Source organism: Anopheles moucheti, chromosome 2, assembly GCF_943734755.1.
Source record: "Anopheles moucheti chromosome 2, idAnoMoucSN_F20_07, whole genome shotgun sequence".
In the NCBI taxonomy this organism is placed as follows: domain Eukaryota; kingdom Metazoa; phylum Arthropoda; class Insecta; order Diptera; family Culicidae; genus Anopheles; species Anopheles moucheti.
In genome coordinates this window covers 90,158,596-90,176,865 of record NC_069140.1, presented here as the reverse complement: position 1 = coordinate 90,176,865, position 18,270 = coordinate 90,158,596, and the positions used below count along the sequence as shown (strand labels likewise).

At 44.3% G+C, this 18,270-nt stretch overlaps 1 protein-coding gene across 1 annotated transcript in view; it reads right to left on the bottom strand.

Annotated features, from left to right (window-relative positions):
• The window catches only part of LOC128301105 (zwei Ig domain protein zig-8-like), a 47,605-nt gene that overhangs the window by 12,182 nt on the left and 17,153 nt on the right, over positions 1-18,270 (bottom strand). Inside the window, exons 3-6 of the mRNA XM_053037432.1 lie at positions 12,065-12,202; positions 4,838-4,983; positions 4,535-4,605; positions 1,331-1,494 (exon numbers count right to left, since the gene is read on the bottom strand). Coding sequence (XP_052893392.1) covers positions 1,331-1,494; positions 4,535-4,605; positions 4,838-4,983; positions 12,065-12,137 — 454 coding nt within the window. The 5' untranslated portion in view covers positions 12,138-12,202. The remainder of the gene's footprint in view (positions 1-1,330; positions 1,495-4,534; positions 4,606-4,837; positions 4,984-12,064; positions 12,203-18,270) is intronic.

Genomic DNA, 18,270 nt, shown 5'->3' with positions numbered 1-18,270 from the left:
CAACTTTTGTTCCGGCCCGGCATCCACCCGTACTACCTCGCTGGGCTCCGGACGACACCAAGCGACCTTGGCAATCATTGAGGAATTTTGAACGAACTCCGATGGTTGGGTGACGGGCGTGAGGTTTTTGGGGGTGCTTTAATCATTCACAACAGCAGGAACAACCATTATCCGCCATCCCGAAACAGGTGACTGTGCAGTACCGTCCAGCTAGCACGACGTCATCGTTCGATATCGACCAGGTCAAGAGCCATCATGTCGTGTTCGCTTTATGAATAAAATTGGACCGTGCAAGGAGATTACGTAGTTTGGACAGGAAAGTGGTAGTAATAAAGATTTTCCCTATCCCCCTAAAACTACTACCACTACGTTTGCGCCACAAAGAGACTTGCTCTTGTGTGTGTGGTCGTGTTTTTTTTGTTTAAATCCAATTTCGAAAGTACACCAACACCAAACCAGAGGTCCGGGTGGCTGGCAATTCAATAAAATAGCATCACAAACTAGTGCGCCTTTGCACATAGCTCCGGCCATTGGTTGACCACACTGGGGGGGGGGAAAAACTACTCGCATCGAGCAAAACCACAGTGGCACACGGTTTTGGTGTGGTGGCTGCTCCGTTTCAATTTGCCATGCGCTTCGAAGATTAATGCAAAAGTATGTTTTGTGGATTGAAAGTAATCAACCTGCAAGAAAATGAATTTGAAGAGACAACTACCTTGTGCTACTAAATTTAATTAAAACGTAAGCCAGTTTTCCCTAACTCACACAAACACACCCACACACATGGATAGACACAAATAGATATCGTAGCCATCGTGTGGTGGTCAACCATTTGCAGATGGATTTCGATGGATGGTATTGGATCATGCAACGGTTGCGGATGCCGGATCCGGATGGATGTGTGCAGAAGAGGAAGATCACCAGAAGAAACAAACATCTATTCAATTCCACCCGTCCCCGGGATTGCACGTACCCGGGGCAGGAATCAATATTTGCAATTGGCGATGAAAATTGCTTGATTTGTGAGTGAACTGAGTGAATTGATAAGTTACTTGGAGCATGTGTGGGGTGTAATATTTTGCACATTCTGAGTAGAAGCTGTGTTGAAGGACAGTTTTATCTGACATTTGTTTGGAGGGTTCTAGAAACTTCCGCATTATTAACTTCCATGGTGGAAATGGAACAACAACTCATTCACAACACTTTTCAACGCGTGTCTCTCGAACATATCGAAAACCGGAAGCAATTGAATGGAAATGGATGGAAAACGGGGGAGAAACCATATATGGAACCCTACGGAGGGGAAGAGAAAATCGATGTCCATACTCACCAACGACATGCAGATGTACTCGGGCGCTGATTTTCGGTTCCGTCGACACCTGACACTCGTAAATGCCAGCGTCACGGGCCTGCACGTATTTGATCTGCAGCGTCCATACGCCGCTGCTCTCCACGTAGAATGATTGAAAGCGCTCGTCGGCTATAAATGTCATTCTGCACGAGATGGCCACCGTGCGCCGGGGGTTTTGATTGCACAGATGGGGGGGATGGCAAGTTTTGCGATCGATGCCGCACCACACACACACAGCAGGACAGCAACACGATTGGTATTTTTTTTTTTGCGACAGGATTTGCATTAGAAACATCCAGCATGTTGTGTTGTTGTGAGTCAGCACCATTCCCGTGTTGGTGTCGGAACAGGTGTCGGAAGGCGGTGGTTTGTGGTCGTGATGTGGAATGCCGGAAGGACGTCGATGTTGTTGTTGTTGTTGATGATGATGGCGTCGGTGTAAAATATCAGGCAGGCATCGAACATATTGTACCAGGGAGTGAAATGAAATGTAAAAATCATCGAGAGAATTAATATGCTGAAAGCAAAACATGGCACACTTGAGTTCCGCGCAGTTCGGGCGGAAGAAATCATTGGAATTATCAGCAACATCCCGTATCTCCCACCCCATCGTTTGTACGTTCGATTAAAACTGAATTGCATTGCGAAATTGATTGCTGCTCATCTTCCCTTCGGAACGGTAAATCATTCACAAAAGGGCTCAACTCTTTTGTACACAACTGGAATATGCTTTGTACTGTTGACAGAAGGAAATGTGATAAGACAAAAATGGATCGTATAGGAAAGGAGTTTTGATGCGCCGTGTGCAGCTTGTTTAGAAATGCAATGCTCATCGTAATTGATCCGTTTCTAATTCACTGCCCAATGCCAAATACCAAAGTTCATTTCCACCCCCTAGTATTTCAATTCACCGAAAAGATGTTATGCAAGGAATTTTCATCAATTCATAATGAATTTGTGCAGTTTTTAGTTTCGATTGCAACAATTTAATTTAAATCGTACGTCTGATTGGGTTTGAATTATTAATTTTATTTGGATTAGGACAACTACATCCTATGATTCCTGAAATTGTCTTGATTGCTATATTTAAATATTCTGTCTATATATTTTTTTTTAAACTGCATTTCTTTCAAGAATATTTTGCATTAAATCCCTGTGTAATTGGTATTTTTCATTATATGTTATAAACTTGTGATTGGCTGTGGGGTTCGTATGTATTCGGAAACTTGAAAATATTTCTCTTTGTGTCAAGAGTAGTCCTTGGGTCAAACCCCCCGAACTTTGAAGTCCCCAAATTACAGGGACGTTTGCAATCATAAATTATTTTCTAAATATTTGTTGAAACTAAAATCACTCTTTCAAGAGTTGTTTATCAACTTATTCATACTGTTGTACTGCTCCTTTTCCTATTTGCACTCAAAGTGCATCGATGTGGCTGTCGAAAGGTACTGTTAAAGCTAACTGAAATTTACAATTTACCATCTCTTATGTGCGTGTTGCAAGGTTTATTTGGTGCTCAGCTTTTACCAAATTCACTCAAGCGCACTACAAATGCCAAAATTTGCTTTGGTGGTTCAGACTCACCGCAAACTCGAAGGTTTCAGAGATTCATAGCCAAGCTTTCTGTTAAAAAAAACATTCTGTTTGAGTAGACGCTCGATTACAGCATCAAAAAACCACATTTGAGAATTTTATTAAACAAGAACGTTAAAATGGCAAACATTGGACAGAATTCTTGAAGCATCAGAATTTGTTCTTTCAATTTTATTTTATCAATTACACGAAACCGTAACTCCTAAAAGCTTCTTGAAACATTGAAGATCTGAATCCATACAATCGAAAGAGAACGTTCATTTTGCAAGCATTCCTCAAAGTATAAATCATTTCAAAACTTAGTAAATTTTTAGATGAAAACTTCAAAAAAGTAGACAATCACTTCGAACGCTCCGATAGCAAATATTCATTTAATATTCCTTCTGCTCCCTCCAGACAACTCCCGTACGCCCGTAAACAACTGGAAAAAAGAAGTAATTCAATGTTTACATAATCGATTGTTGTCTTTCACGTTCACCGGTGTCTCCCACCCCAGGGTAGATCGGAGTGACACGACAGCGCCGGCCATCAGGAGGCTATTGAACCGCTGTACATAAAAATAAATTCCGTTACTTCCGAACGAGCGACCATTTAAAGGCACGATTGAATGTTGCCTCTAATCGAGCGAATACTTTAATCGCACTTCCGACAGCACGGAGCATTTACCGGGCTCGGGTGACAATTTCAAAGGATAATTTCCCCGCACTTTCACGTGTACCGCGAGTCACCCACCCTCCTCTCCCCGAAAGGGCGCACAATTACTGGCTGACGGTGGTTGGTATGTGTCGGAGCAGTTGTCGTTAGGGCTGATGTAAGATAATTTTGTTAATGCGTTCATACAACAAGTCGCTAATAATGTGCACTTGAATGCGATCGGCACAATACACCCGACCCCGGGTGTTTCCGTGTGGGGAAATGAAAGGTGACAGAAGGAGAAGGGTTGAGGGAGGGAGAAGGGGTACAGGTAATTGTCCTTCTTCAGCGTGCCTGTTGGCGACACCCTTAATGAGCACCCGGCACGATTTCATCCCCCCGAGGGCAAACCGACGAAAGCGATCCGAGGCGCGCGTGTGAGCGAAAGGGTGCTCGCGCGAGTGGTTGAGTGTCGCATCGGCCCCCCCGGGGGGAAAGTGTTTTCCACGCTTTGATGTGACACAACCGGGACACCAGTAAACGCGCCGACCAATTGCAGACCACATTAAGCCGCGTGCGTTGGCTGTTTGCTGCCGTCCCGGCCTGCTGCAGTGCAAACAGCTGTCAATAATCCGCCTCTACTCTGGTGGGTTGGTTTTGAACCGATGGCACCATTGTGAGGATGCAATCAGGCAGCGAAGGCTGGCCGCTATTGAAATGTCACCCTCCACCCCACATCCTGTGAAAACGTGAACGGTTCATTTCGTGCCGGTGGCACATTCTTTTGTAAAACGCTTCACCCATGCATCGCTTGCTGCGACTGCTGCCCAAAATGCGCAAAACGAATTTGTGTGGCCATGCGATGCGGAAATGGAATCGCACGCTTGCAGTCAGCATCCATACGCGTTGCTAGGGGGCTAATTATAAACGCATCAATCACGGCATCTCGCTACTCACCTGTCCACTGTGAGAATGTGATCATCTCTCACTCGTACCCACGAAACAGATTTGTTCCCTAGCTGTTTCACCTGTTTCACGATGGAAAGAGAGTGAGAAAAGGAAAAGGGATAAATGATGATTGCACTCCGGTCGCTCCAAAAGGACACACTCTCTCTCTCACACACAGACAACGAAAAAAAAAGAAAAATGGTTCACTTGTCGCCAAGGAAAAGAGGATAGAAAGAAAAAAAAATGGAACGAGGACACTGGAAATGAATATTGCCAACGAAAACGAGGTCAGGACACTGTGTTCACACTTACCTTGCACGGCAGATATGCATGTGTTCCGATTTGTGTAGTTACATTGCTAACGCCGCTCCCGTCTAGGTATGGTCCAGCGAAAAATGTTGCACCAGAGTTCAACTTACTTAAGGCTAAGGATGTACTGATATCGCCCGTTACATAATCTGAAACGGAAGCGTTAAACGAGCAGTGAAAAAAAGGGATGGTACAGCGCTACATTAGTGTTAGTGCCGAGGAGGGTTTTTTTTTGTTCTCATGGCCATGTAACACGCTTCACCGACGGCCATCTAGAGCATGTTCGTATCATAATAAATTTTCTACAATGTTTTTTTTTCTGTTGGTTGTATTCCTTTTCCCCGGTGGTGTTGTAGTTTCGTTTTTTTCTTTTTCTTCCGGCGAATCCCATCCCCATCACGTTCTATTTTTGGGGTTGTTCTGCATTTGCTAGTTTTGAAATTAGTTCCCTCCAACTAACCGGGTCCCAGGGCCCAGGGTTCGGTTCGGCGCACAAAACCATTCGCCCCACCGTTGACACGGACCATTTGGACGTTTGGTTCATAAAAAAGTCGTAAAAAAGTCGTCATATCCGCCGGCTTGCTCGGGTTTGCGGATACGGGGGGCACCAGAGGGCCTCCGGCACAGCCAGCGAAGTAAATGAGCCACATAATTAAATACAGTTTTGTTCGCTACCGAGCTACCGGGTAGCGTTTTTGTGGTGCACACGGTGGACATCCTTTTCGCAGGAGAAAAGCATTCACGCGCCACTCCGAAGGGCCGAAAGGCGATGATGGGGCAGTGTCGGGAAATCAGGATTAGATCCGAATGATCTCTTCTGACAGTCTCGCAGTCTTGCGGGGGGTGGCGGTGGTGGTAGTCACAGCGCTGATAGGCTGCCGATTGGGCGCCGCGAACCGGGGCGTTTGATTAAGTTGTTTTCCAAAGTCGTTTGGGCCGTTTATGGGGCCCCGGTATCAGGCTGACGTAAACATTACGATAAAACAGATCGTGAAATGTGCCACTCTTTGCTGCGGAGTTCCCGGAGTTGATGGGTCATGTGAGTTAGTGTGTATCGATGACTGGCCCAAAAACAAACCCCACCAAGCCGATTAGTGGCGCATTCCAAGGACTCCAGCTCGGGGCAGTAAATGATTGCTGATGGGATGGGTGCGGCGTTTGATGCGCTCTCTAGACGCAATCTCTTGTCCAAAAACTGTCCCCTAATTAGAAGTGTGCACGGCGAAAGTGGAACCCAGCAACCGGGCACATCAAACATCAAGCTTATATTATCTGAATAGCCCATCAGCAACGGAAGCTTACAAGCCTGTGTTGTTTGTTTTTGCGCTTGCGGGGCTAACAATTGAGCTCATTAGCCGTGTGAAAGTATGCCGGGCGGTGGAAAATAAAATTGATTGTGTGCTACGAATGAAATATTCTTGCAGCACAGCAATTAGTTGTCTTTGGGGTATAAAACAGCGTGATTTGATTCTTTGTAATTGTTTGCGTAATGCGTTAATAATCGTTCGCCGTACACAGGTATTTGTATTTCCGGTAGTTAATGAATACATTTGCTGTTAAAATTCCAGATACTGATTTTAATTAAAAGGATATTAATTTTACACGACATCAATGAGTGCTAAATCAATTATTTACTGTTTAGTTATTTATCAACTGCTTAATATAAATTAAGTAAAGTTTCCGAGACATAGAACAATGAATGCTCTCAGAATATTTTATCAAAGTCAACTAAATCCTACTGGACTATTGATCTTCCAATCGCATTAATTGTTCGAAATTGGTCAAGTTCTAAGGTATCAGAACTGAAAAAACAGGTATTATAACAACATATTGGTAATTTTGTACTGAACAATCTCCAACATAAAAGAGTAATAGCTCCAGGGCTGTTGGCCAGCCTTGATGATATCATTATGATGTAACCATACAGCTGTAAAATAGGAAGATTTCTAAGTTAATACAATAAATTCTAATTGATCTCAATTAGTATTGTTAAGATACTTAAAAATTCTACAAATCCTAATCTTAATGATTTCGCAGCATTCTTTATTTGTCGAGTATTTCTTCTTGTAACTTGCTATCATGCATCTTCCGTGTTAAGATGTTTCAGAACTTTTTTCAAAATTAAGGACGTAATCTAACCATTCCTTACTGCAGAATAGATACTTTTCGACCGAAATCTTGACTTTTGCCCTTTTTGTCTTGATGACGTGCTGTAGTTTTTTTAATTAGCTGTTTGAATATCTGCATCACTAACTCCATTTTTAGTAAACTCAATGACCTTTTTGCCCGAGTCATTTTCGAGCAATATTAGTGCTTTTTTATTGATCTGTCACAGAAAGACTTCTTAGCTAGAGTAAAAGCGAAACAAGTGATCATAACTTGTGTCTATACACATTTTACTAGGCTGCGTATAAATGCTTCGAATAAACCGAGTTATTAATTATATTTACTGCGATATTTAATAGACATAATTAGGTATCTGAATAGTCACATCTTCATAATGATTTATAATTAATAATTACCCTGAAACATTGAGATCCGATAATATTTATTATGGTCTCTTGTAATTATCAGATTATTATTAAACTTTCTTCCAATAGTTTCATATATATATTTTCACATATAAGCGTACTCAAATATCATTAATTGTGTGTGGGTGCTATCGCTTATTATATATAATCGCTTTTTCAAATCATCTCTCTCATTCAAACAGCCATTTTAATCCAAACCATTTCATTCGTTTAATCGAAAATGGCACCAACAAAAATTTCAATCAGTGTAATACCGTACCGTGCGCTGCACACAATAAAACCGGACAGAAATAAACATCCACAATGACTTCTTTACTATCACCATTTTGTATCAGGTGTACTTATCGGGTTCATTAATTCCGCATAAAACTATCCAGCAAGGGAAAGGATTACAACTAATCTAAGAGTGTCCTTTTATCGTTTGACCTTTTTGCGTACCAAAGCAAAAAAAAAACATAGAAATACTATTACATCTCCCACGATGGTGTAGGCTGTCAGTCGGACCCGGTCCGGTATCATCAGCCGCTCACATAATGGGTTGCGTCCTCCCACCCACGTAATCCCGGCACCACTATCAATAGAGCGACATCGTCAAATGGACTATATCTCGATGCCATGATCTTGATTTAATCGATAGTCAACAAGTAACCGGACGCCTCCGCTCTGGCGTCTGGTTTCCCCCATGGACTGGTGCGGGATTTGCAGGCACGGGCGATTGTTTCGTGCTCTTATCCTTTGCCCAGCTTTTTTTTCCATACCATCGAGCAACGCATTTAGCTAGCATCAGCTAATCCTTCGTCACCATCGTCACAGCCCTCTGTCCCTGTCGCCCAGTTATTATCTTTCGCCAAAACCCAAACCCACCGGCGAATGGGACGGTGTCGACGTCACACATGACCGGTCACCGACGTTCGTCGTCGTCATGTGTCCTTTTATTCATTATCCGTTTTACTTCTGCATCCTGCATTTGTTCCACGTCTCATCAACCCAAAAACCACCCACCCCCCTGACAAACAATAGCCTACAAACCGCAGCCACAAGAGTTACCATCAAATTAATTAGATTATCTACCCTCGACGGTTCGCCCGGGAACCAACCGGCCCGAGGAGGGAAAGTTTCGTACCCACTAGCTACCGTTTGGCTCCCCCCCGGTGCTGGGGTTTGCCGGATTTCGGATTTTCCACCTCCTTGCCCACCCCCCGCGAGAGATGCCGGGGCACGACGGTGACTCCGGACGAACTCCGGACGAAGCTTGGAACCGTCCACGGTTTTACCATTTCAGTTCGATGGTTTCTGTGGTCAAACGTGAAGCTATTCGAATTGAATTACACCCGGGCACACAAACGGCAAATGCACTCCGGCCATCCGAGAAAGGTGCACCCGGTGCTTTCGTGTGCTGTCATTGCTGTCCACTCAGGCGTAACAGGGCTGCGCTCGGCAAAGTTTCATCTGCGGTCGGTAAGAATAGCCACCAGAAATTCTGGTTTGTTCTGTTCTGCCCCGCGTGCGTCCCGAAAACGGGCTACCATCCGGTCGGAACACCATATTTACATTCATTTGCATTATTTGCCAACAAAAGGGTCACTCTCATTTATACGTATGATTAGCATTATAGAACGCCCGTTGCTGATGTTGCTAGTTTTGTGGCTCACAATCACGGGGCCGTGAAGAAGCCGGACCCGGCCGGGACCCGCAGGAAATGTTTGATTAGCTGCAGTGCGAGATAATTGAAGGTTGAGGGCTTTAAATGGGACGTCCGGATTGCTTTCTGCTGCTCTGCCGATGGTCATCGGCGATGAAATTCCGGTTCGGTGTGACGGTGCATATGGTTTTTGCTTCGTGGCTAGGTAACGCTGATAACACTAGCGTGTGCTGAAGGCTATACAGCAGAAGAGCACCATGTGTTTGCACTTCGCGGCGAACATGCAGTGCTAGTAATATTTAATCTATTTTAATTCATTTTTGGGAGATTATTTTACCATGAGTGCAAGGATACGTTTCAGGGTATGCAGGGAAATTTAATCCGTTTATTCAAGTGTTATAGCACTAAGCAACGAAAATTCTGTAGCAAAATTTATACATAAATGAATTCTTTATTGGTTCCACGTGTCCTTCGACTGCCGTTTGCTATAAAAAATTATAGCAGGCACCCATTTAACATTTTGCGTACAGCTTTATTTCACTATAATCCCACATAGATGATTTCAATTAACGGTTGTGTTAGTAATTTAGAACTAGCTATTGATTTCCACTCCACTTCGTAGAACCATTTCGTATCCATGCCTACTGCGAGTGAGTTATTAGAGCAAATAACACCCGTCGAACCCTTCTACGACCAAAAAACCAATCAGTGCCAATGACGAAATCACTTATTGATTTATTTATCATACCGCCGAATGGAACTGAATCACTCGCTCCCTCTTCACAGCACGCCAAATTTTCGTTCCGGCAGTGATTAACTGCAGTTAAAGAATAAACACAAATATTTCCTCAAGGTTGACGGGTCCTTAACCGGGACTGACTTTGCCGACATATTGATTTAATTCCCCAACCCCGTTAAGCTACCCAACAGTTTCGAGAACACTTCCGGTAGTTTTCGAGGGTCGTGGGTTTCCGTGTCGTACTTTCCCGGCGGCAGTCCACTAGCCTAGAACGTGGCCCAGAACGCCGGGTGGTGAATCGCGCGCGCTCGCGCTTACCGTCTCCTGGCACGCGGTCTTTTCCCGCGCATAATTTATGACTTTGGCCGTGCCGTGCCGAAGATGTAAACTGATGAGCTGTTATTATCGTAGATAGCGCACGAGTCAAACACCGGAACGCCACCGTACCGTCGCCACGGAATGGCATAATGTGGGAGGAAAATGAAACAAAACAAGCAAAAACAAAAAACACAAAACGAAACGGCGAAATACAGCACCACCGTACAGACAAAAGCCCTTAAACGACATCCCTTATGCACACGGGGAGTTGCCATTGGAAGCCACCACCACCCGCGGCACGCATGCTCACATAAATCAAAAGTTTGATCATTTCAGGCCAAGCCTTTGCCGCTCGATGACTTTTGGAGAATTCCGGACCGGAACGGGGGGAGTGGGGAATGGAATGGAAATACCAGAAAAATAGAGCCGGTGTGGAGCGGGCCTGTGGCTGCGGTTCACATACGCCCATTGTGCACCCGCACGGAGTGGCAGTTATGAACTATATTTACAAATATTTGATTCCCGCACCGCCCGACAGGCACGATAATGGAAAATATTTCACCAGCGGAAAATTATTTCCCTCCCTAAACGGTTTTTGGTTCGGGTTTTTCCGAATTTATGAAAAACCAAAACAAAGAAAAAAGAGCACTCAAACTGCTGCGAAGCGGACTAAACGTTGTAAACGCACACTCAGCAATTTCCTTTCCGGCGGTTGCTGGGAGAAGTGCAATTCATTTAGCTTCACCGCAGCGTGGGGAATGCTGAAACGGATTGCTTAATTAATGTGGGAACGTTTAATTTGTGGAAAATTTCCATGAAAATCGAACGAAATTCTATGTCGAACGAGATTTGGTTTGGATATGGAGTACATTCCATTCTTGGAGAAAAGTTGTCTAAATATTACATGTCACTTCGTGGAATTGTCATAAACTCTGTTGTTGAGAACTCTGGAGTGTTTGCTGAGAGCTTTTCCAGTTATTTTAGAATCCATCCTGGCATTATTTGGAAGTTCGTAGAATTCCGAAACTCAATAACATGAGCTACGCACAACACAACTTCTCGTAATACATGTCTTCAACATGCAAAGAGTTCCTGTACGACCATAAGCAAATAAATTAAAGTGTGTGTTGAAATATACTTCAACAAAATTAAGAAAAAGTTGAAGCAATTATTTTTTATTCTATTATGATATGTAAAGATAACCTAGTGAGTTTCGCTGCAGAGCCTTCCTGTTAATATATTTAATTAAAAAAAGCTCCTGAATGTAGGAGAAAAATCAACTCTACACCTTTCACTTCACAATTATTCAGAAACGGGTTCAATTCTTTCACATGGATTCGAAAATCCTCCCTCAAAAGGACAAGAAAGTTAAAAGAGGATAGTAAAGCTTCTCATTCAACCAGGGGTTTAGCCAACCCTTAGGACAACCATTAGGACCGTTCTTCCTGGAAAGGGATTGATATCCTAGCCATATCAGCCCGACGTACTCGGCTGGGAGCGTGCTCAGCAAAGAGAAGTAGTAGTACAATCTTTTAGAAAAAAATATAAACAAGTTTTATTTTTAAAATACCCAAATGATCCAACAATAATTCGGAGAATTGGCCAATAAACTTTTGAGTGTATTTAAAATAATATTGAGTTCCATGAGAAATCCTCGGGGAGATACAAAACAGATGCCCCGAGTAATGTTACAAAACCTTGTAAAATGATCCAAAAATCGTTGAACCCTGTAAGACAAAAGTTGTAAATTGGTTAAAAACTAGTTCACTGTAATTTAATGTTGGCATTCTAGAGCATGATAAATGCTTCATGTAATGTACAGCTACAAAGATAATAAATTGCTCAGTGGGAGTTGAATACTTGAAGCTCAGTTTTACTATAGAATTAATGAGTGCTTTCGATTGAATGGTTACCCTTAAATCCATTTTCCCTTCTTTTTTCCCCCGTACACACACAGCCATGCAGGAAAAAGTTAAATGGAAAAGTTTCGTAATACTTACCAGTACAAATGAAGAGCACGATGAATATTAAATTAGAATGGCACATTTTGTTGCGTTCCTTCAGAGTGGACATTTTCCGTGCGGCCTTCGTGCTACGGTGCGCTGTACCGACGTGTCACAATTCATAGAAGACTGAACCTGCGTACCCGGTCCGGCATCCGGGATGCATCAGACATGGAAATGGAGAAGAACGTAGAAATACATGAAATAAATATTACTCACTCTAGCACCGAGCACTTGATTTGTCCGGAGGATTGGGCAAAATGGAATGAAACTTTACGAAATGCACCCAGAAATCCGGTACCAACGCTGGGGGGAGGGAAGGAGAAAAGCACAACCTCACGAAAAAGTCTAATGGTTTTCATAAGGGACAGTCGATTGTTCCGTACATGAGCACAGTCCCGATGGGGAGTTTTCGGTGTACCGGCGTACCGGAGTACGTTCATCATGGCGCTGGGTCTTACAGGCACCGGCAACACTGGCACTGCAACCCGATTACACAGTTGGCCGATTTCCAAATCACCGAACCTTGGACCGAAGAAGCGAATGCGCAACCAAATCCAATCCAATTTTCCATCTCCTGCAGCCGGCCGCCCCGGGGACCCCGGCGCCTAGCGCTCCCTGTAGTGGTAGAATAATTTCCTGCAGCAAACCAACAATTGGAAGCTGAAATGGAAAAGAAGCACTCGCTCGTCTCCTAACATGCCGATTGGTTTATTGCACTACCGCCCGGCCCGGCTGCTCAGCGAAAAACGATCGAGCAAAGCTTCAGAACAGATGCTCACGATTAAATCTTATGATGGACCCGAGTATCGCGACACAAACCACCCACCCTCCCCGGGAGTCTGCCTAATGGAACTTGGATCTGGATTTAAAACTCTCCATAAGGCTGCTTGCCCGCGGGTGTGGTCCGCCTTTGTCTCTGCTTTCCGTTTTCTGCCGGGGTGCAGAAAGTAAGCTTGTAAGTGATAATAGAGGAATAGAGGTGTTATCTAACCGCAGCCATCCCGTGCAATCTGTGGCACGATAAAGTCGGCCCCAGTCGGTCCCACGCCACACACACACAATTTTGGGAACCGTTCCAAACGTTTGTTTGATTATATTATGCAAAAAAAAGGAAGGAACGAATAAAAGTGAACAATCTTCTACAGACACACACACACACGGAGACGCAAAAATGGCGCACCCGGCGCCCAGCTGTGGGTGAGTTTATTTTGCCCTTCTTGCATGCGGTTCCGGTTATTTAGACATTCGCTCGTCGACTGAACCCCACACACCTTCCACCCGACTGCACCCTGGACCGGACCGAGTTATTATTGGTGGAAGAAATTCCATTCCCCCCTTGACTCACCCCCCTTCCCCCCTTGACTCACCCCCGCTTTCCTTTCTTTGTCCACACAAACGATCCTAATGTTTTCGAAAAAATGCAACCGTGCGATGATCGACGTCGGTACCGATTTTGGCACCGAATGCTAGTCTGGTCCGCTCAATGGAAAGGGGGAAGCGTTTTGAAAAGAAACCAGAAACGACTTTGAGAAAAACGAAGAACACCAACAAAAAAAAACCGGCGCAAAGTGTGGATGGAAAATTACAGAAGCCTCACGCTTCATCGACACGCTTCAATAAGCCGCACTCCGGAATGTCCCGGCCCGAATTTGCTGGGGTGTCCCTCTCTCTATCGAAAGCTTAAAATCTTCCTCAAAGAAGCAGCGGGGGAGGGGAGGGTTTTTTGTTTGTGACTTCTTTTGTTTGCTTAAACGCAAATTTTTCTTCAACGAACACAGTCCCGCTTTGCCCAAAAATCCTCGCCGAAGCTAATGGTCTTCCTTTCCTTTTGCCAATTTGCACCAGTGAGGGGTGGGTACGATGTGGGTACTTTCTTATAATGATTTCATTTCTTTCCCTTTTTTTTTGTTAGTCTCGTCGTGTTCACTCCAACATTACTGTCACACACCGTTCCGGGGCTTCCTTAATGTGGTGCATGAAAATGGCCTGCCGCTAAATTACCGCACAGCATTGCTGCTCATTAACGGTGGTCGTACGACGGAAATATACACACACACACAAGCCGGGAACGAATCGTTTGATAGCTGCAAATGGGTCCGCGCTTAACCGAAGGCTGCCCAAATTAAAATTCAATTTCGGCACACTTTATGTCACCTAATTGCTTCGACGACACTTTGTTCTTTGGCGCTTGCACAGCTTGCCGGCCTGCCTGTCCCCGTATCGTTGCGGGATGCTGCAATGGTTGGTGATGGGAAAAAGTTTCGACGAGTTGGTTTTGACTTTTCCCCCTCCCTATCTCTTTGTCTCTCTCCTCCATATCGATAAAAATGAGTTGCGATAAAGTGGGTGGTGAAAGCGAGAGAGAAAAATTCAATAATACTGTCCCCCGGAGGATGAGGGAGGGGAAGGGAGGCGTTGGGGAAAGTGTTTCCAGCGGATTGGCCACCGATAAAGGATCAAATTTCACCAACCTATTACACAATAGATTGATTCTCATCATCATAATATTTTCTGTTCCCACTGCTGGTTGTGCCATTCCCGGCCTGGTTAACCTTTTGTGCAGAAAATGGGACCGACCTCAGCTAATTCAACTCGATCGCCGAGCACGATCGTTACCGAGCTGACCCCGAGGGTTTACTGTAAGGGTTTTTGGTACAGCGTCACAGCAGCACAAACACATCCGTATTCCGTAACTATTGTGAAGGAAAACCCCCCAAAGCACCAACGCCCAACCATCGAAGCGGTGCACGGGTGTTCGATAATACCGAGCACCGGGGGTTGATTATGCAAAAGTGAAAATTCTCTTGCCTTTTCATGCATTTTTTTTGTGTCCCTCTCTCACCCTCTCCACGTGCACACAAAGCACGCACACGTACAGTAAGCTCCCGGCTAACACGGCACCCGGCGGTTTACGTTCCACCAGCACTTCAACATCCTAACACGACCGATCGAGACGAATCAGAATTGGTCAGCCAGAAAAACCAATTTTCCGCCCTCACAACTTTGTGTACCGTATTTCGAGTGTTTTTCTTATTTCGTTCGGGCGGCCAGACCATCCAACTCTTCGTTCGGTTTCGCTTGGGCATGGATAAAAATTCATATAAGTTCATTAGTTGTCCTTTTATATCCGACAGACAGATAGCGACGCGGACCCGGAGCCGGTCGGGCACTGTCTGCGTTGCGGTGTTACGGGAAGGCTGCAGTACGGGGAGGGCAGCAGCACAGTAGACCTTAAACTTTGCACGGCCAGCTCGCTTAACTGCCTCGGGTTTTTTTTTTCACGATGCTCCATTTTGCTCAGAGCCCCGCAAGGCTCGAGGAAACTAAATTTCTCTGTGTTTATTTTGGACTTTCGGTAAACTCTATCGAATTAGGAAATTTTGTTTGACCCACTCGGCCACTTCGTATCTTTATCCCTTTCGCAACCGTCCAGTTTTCGTCACACGTCACCATTGCACAGTGGGTGCAACCTATCGGAAGGCAGGGACAAAATTAAAAGGTTTTGACAGTTTCGTACGCAAAAGGACTTTAGAAACATTTTTAAACTAATTTTAAACGTATTTCTTGGAACTGGAATAAAACAAATGCGAATTAAGCGATTCTCAACTAGCGGGGACTCAGAAACCCACGTACTTTTTTTAATTTGACAGTTCGTGGAGTTTTGTATGAGGATTTCTGTTTGCTTTCCTTTCATATTAAAATTTCTTATTAATCCTCTTGGTTGAGCCATTATACCGGTTGGCCATATCTGCTTTCGAAATAGGGCTTACAATGCCTCATCTCTCCATATAGACGACCTAACTGGAATCTAGTCTGAGGTCATCCAGGGCCATTCCACTGACTTGACCAGCTCACCTGAAATCTGACAACTTTAACTGTACGATAGTGAGTTCGTCGTACAGCTCGTGGAGTTCGTCCTACGGGGAGAAAAATCCTTTAGCGCAGTAGATGGCTTCGCCAGTTTTGGACAACGTGCACGTCTCAGAACTATATTGAGGACAAGCACAGAATTTAATGCAGTTTTAGAACTTTATATAGGATACTTATACAAAATAAATATTTAATTTGCGTTTCTTCTTAAAATTAAGTAACCTTCTTGAAAAAGCGTCAAAAATTATAATTTCAGAAGTGTCTTTTAGAATGTAATATCGTGCTTTTGGACAAAGTGTATGAGGAAGGAAAAAAAATTATTTCCATTTTACAATTTATTTACTCTCATTATCGGGAATAGTTGGAATGCCTAGTATAATGAATATATTGTCATCCTACCTGATAAAAAAATTTACTTCTATCAAGTTTTGCGTCCACTGTGCATTAGACCTTAGCGCACAGCGATCTTTTCGAAGCGATCGGTTGACCTTTCTGCAGAGTCGAGTTACTGAGTACCATTTTACCCATAGCAGAAAATCGGAAGCAAGCAAACTCAAACACTCGGCACTCGTGTGTACCGGTGCCGGTCTCAAATGGTAGGTTGCACGGTACAGCAAGCATTGTGCCAGGATGGAAACACGGCAGGTTGGGAAAAACTTTAACTTTTTCACCCTCATTTGTCATTTTCCTTCGGGGTGCGTGCGTCGCACGGATACGGCCGATTCGTCTTTAGTTGGATGCACAACCACCGTTAAACGTAATCAATGTGTAGGCACCAACCACCAAGAAAAGGTCCCCGGAACTGCCAGGTTGCCAACGAAGGGAAGGACAGCAGCAAGCAAAACGAAAAAATATGGACGCCTCCTGGTGGCTGTGGTTGGAAAAACTTGATGACCGTATTTCCTTGCGAAGACGTTCGAGTTTTTTTTTTATTATTGTTGTCGGTGGTGGTGTTGCCGTAGACAACCACATTGCTTGGTTTTTGAAAAAGGAAAAAAGAAAAGCCGACAACCAGCAGGCACCGTCATTTTTTAAATTTTTCTCTACCTCACTTGTGCGAATGTGTAAGTCCATCTTGGTGTGCGGGTTTGGTACGATTTTTGTTCTTCGGTGGTTGCTTTGCTTTTTTATCTTCTTTGTTTTCCTCTACGCTTACACTCTCTCTCTCTCTGCGTAGTTACATCCCTACCCACGTGGCCCCGTTTGCTGGGGCCATACTTTCATCATTCTTCTTCCTGCTCGTGTTAGTTTTTTTTTCGCTTCTTACAACCTAAAGTAATTTTGCACAATTTATGAGCGAAAGCAATTTTGAAAACTTTTGCCACCCATAAATTATAATCAAATGAAAAGCGCTTTTCGCCCGAGAGCGCGAACGTACGAAAAACCCTCGCGCGCCCAAGAACGGTGTACCCCGAGCCGGATTATAATGGTTTGGCCATGATTTGGACCAAACCGGGCCACCGGGAAACCGCCATCATCAGGACCATTGGGTTTTTTGTGTGTGTGTGATTTTTTTCTGCTTGTCCCTCATGCTATCTCGCTCGGGCGCATTGTTTTCTTTTTTTCTCTTTCGCTTCCTTTAAGTGTAACAAATTTAAGGACACCGAGTAGAAAGAAGTAAAATAAAAACAATCCCGCTTTGGTGGAAAATACTAGAAGTTATTTCTGAATCACGACCTCCAAACACCGCCACAAGAACAAGGTGAGTTGCAGCTGTGTAGTTGAATGTGAAATGTTTCGGGGTTTTTTTTTTGTGTTTGCTTCATCTTCACTTGCGTGTTTCGCTAGTTTTTCTTTTGTCCACGATAAGTCCTCTTGTTTTCGGTCTTTTCGGGACATTCGGGACGACCTGGGTGTATCTCTGTAGTGCCCGTAGACGTCATTCCCAGAGTCAAACCCACAAAGCTATTGCTTTGTTGGGCTGCATCTCTCCATCACATAGAAAAGAAAAACAAAACTGTGGTTAAGACCAAGCACACGAAATAAATGTGAACGAATAAGAAACGTAGCACAACGAATAGTGTTGGAGAGCCCCAAAAAGTCCCAGAAAAAAAACCGCAAGAGTTGACAACTGTCAGCGAATTCAAGCCGCGCACGGGAACACGGGACATTTCACGTTAGCAAACGAAAGACAAGTGAAAACTTCACCGAAAAAAAAACCCTCCACGATCGTCACACCGCGGCAGGGAATGAAAAATAGCAATATTTATTCAAAAGTTTCCCAACACCTGCCATGTCACTGCTGCACGCTGCCACCCGGGGTCCCGGGAGTCTCTCAGGGCACCCCCTGTGTTATGCATTCATTTTACACCGTAATCGCATGGCGCTAC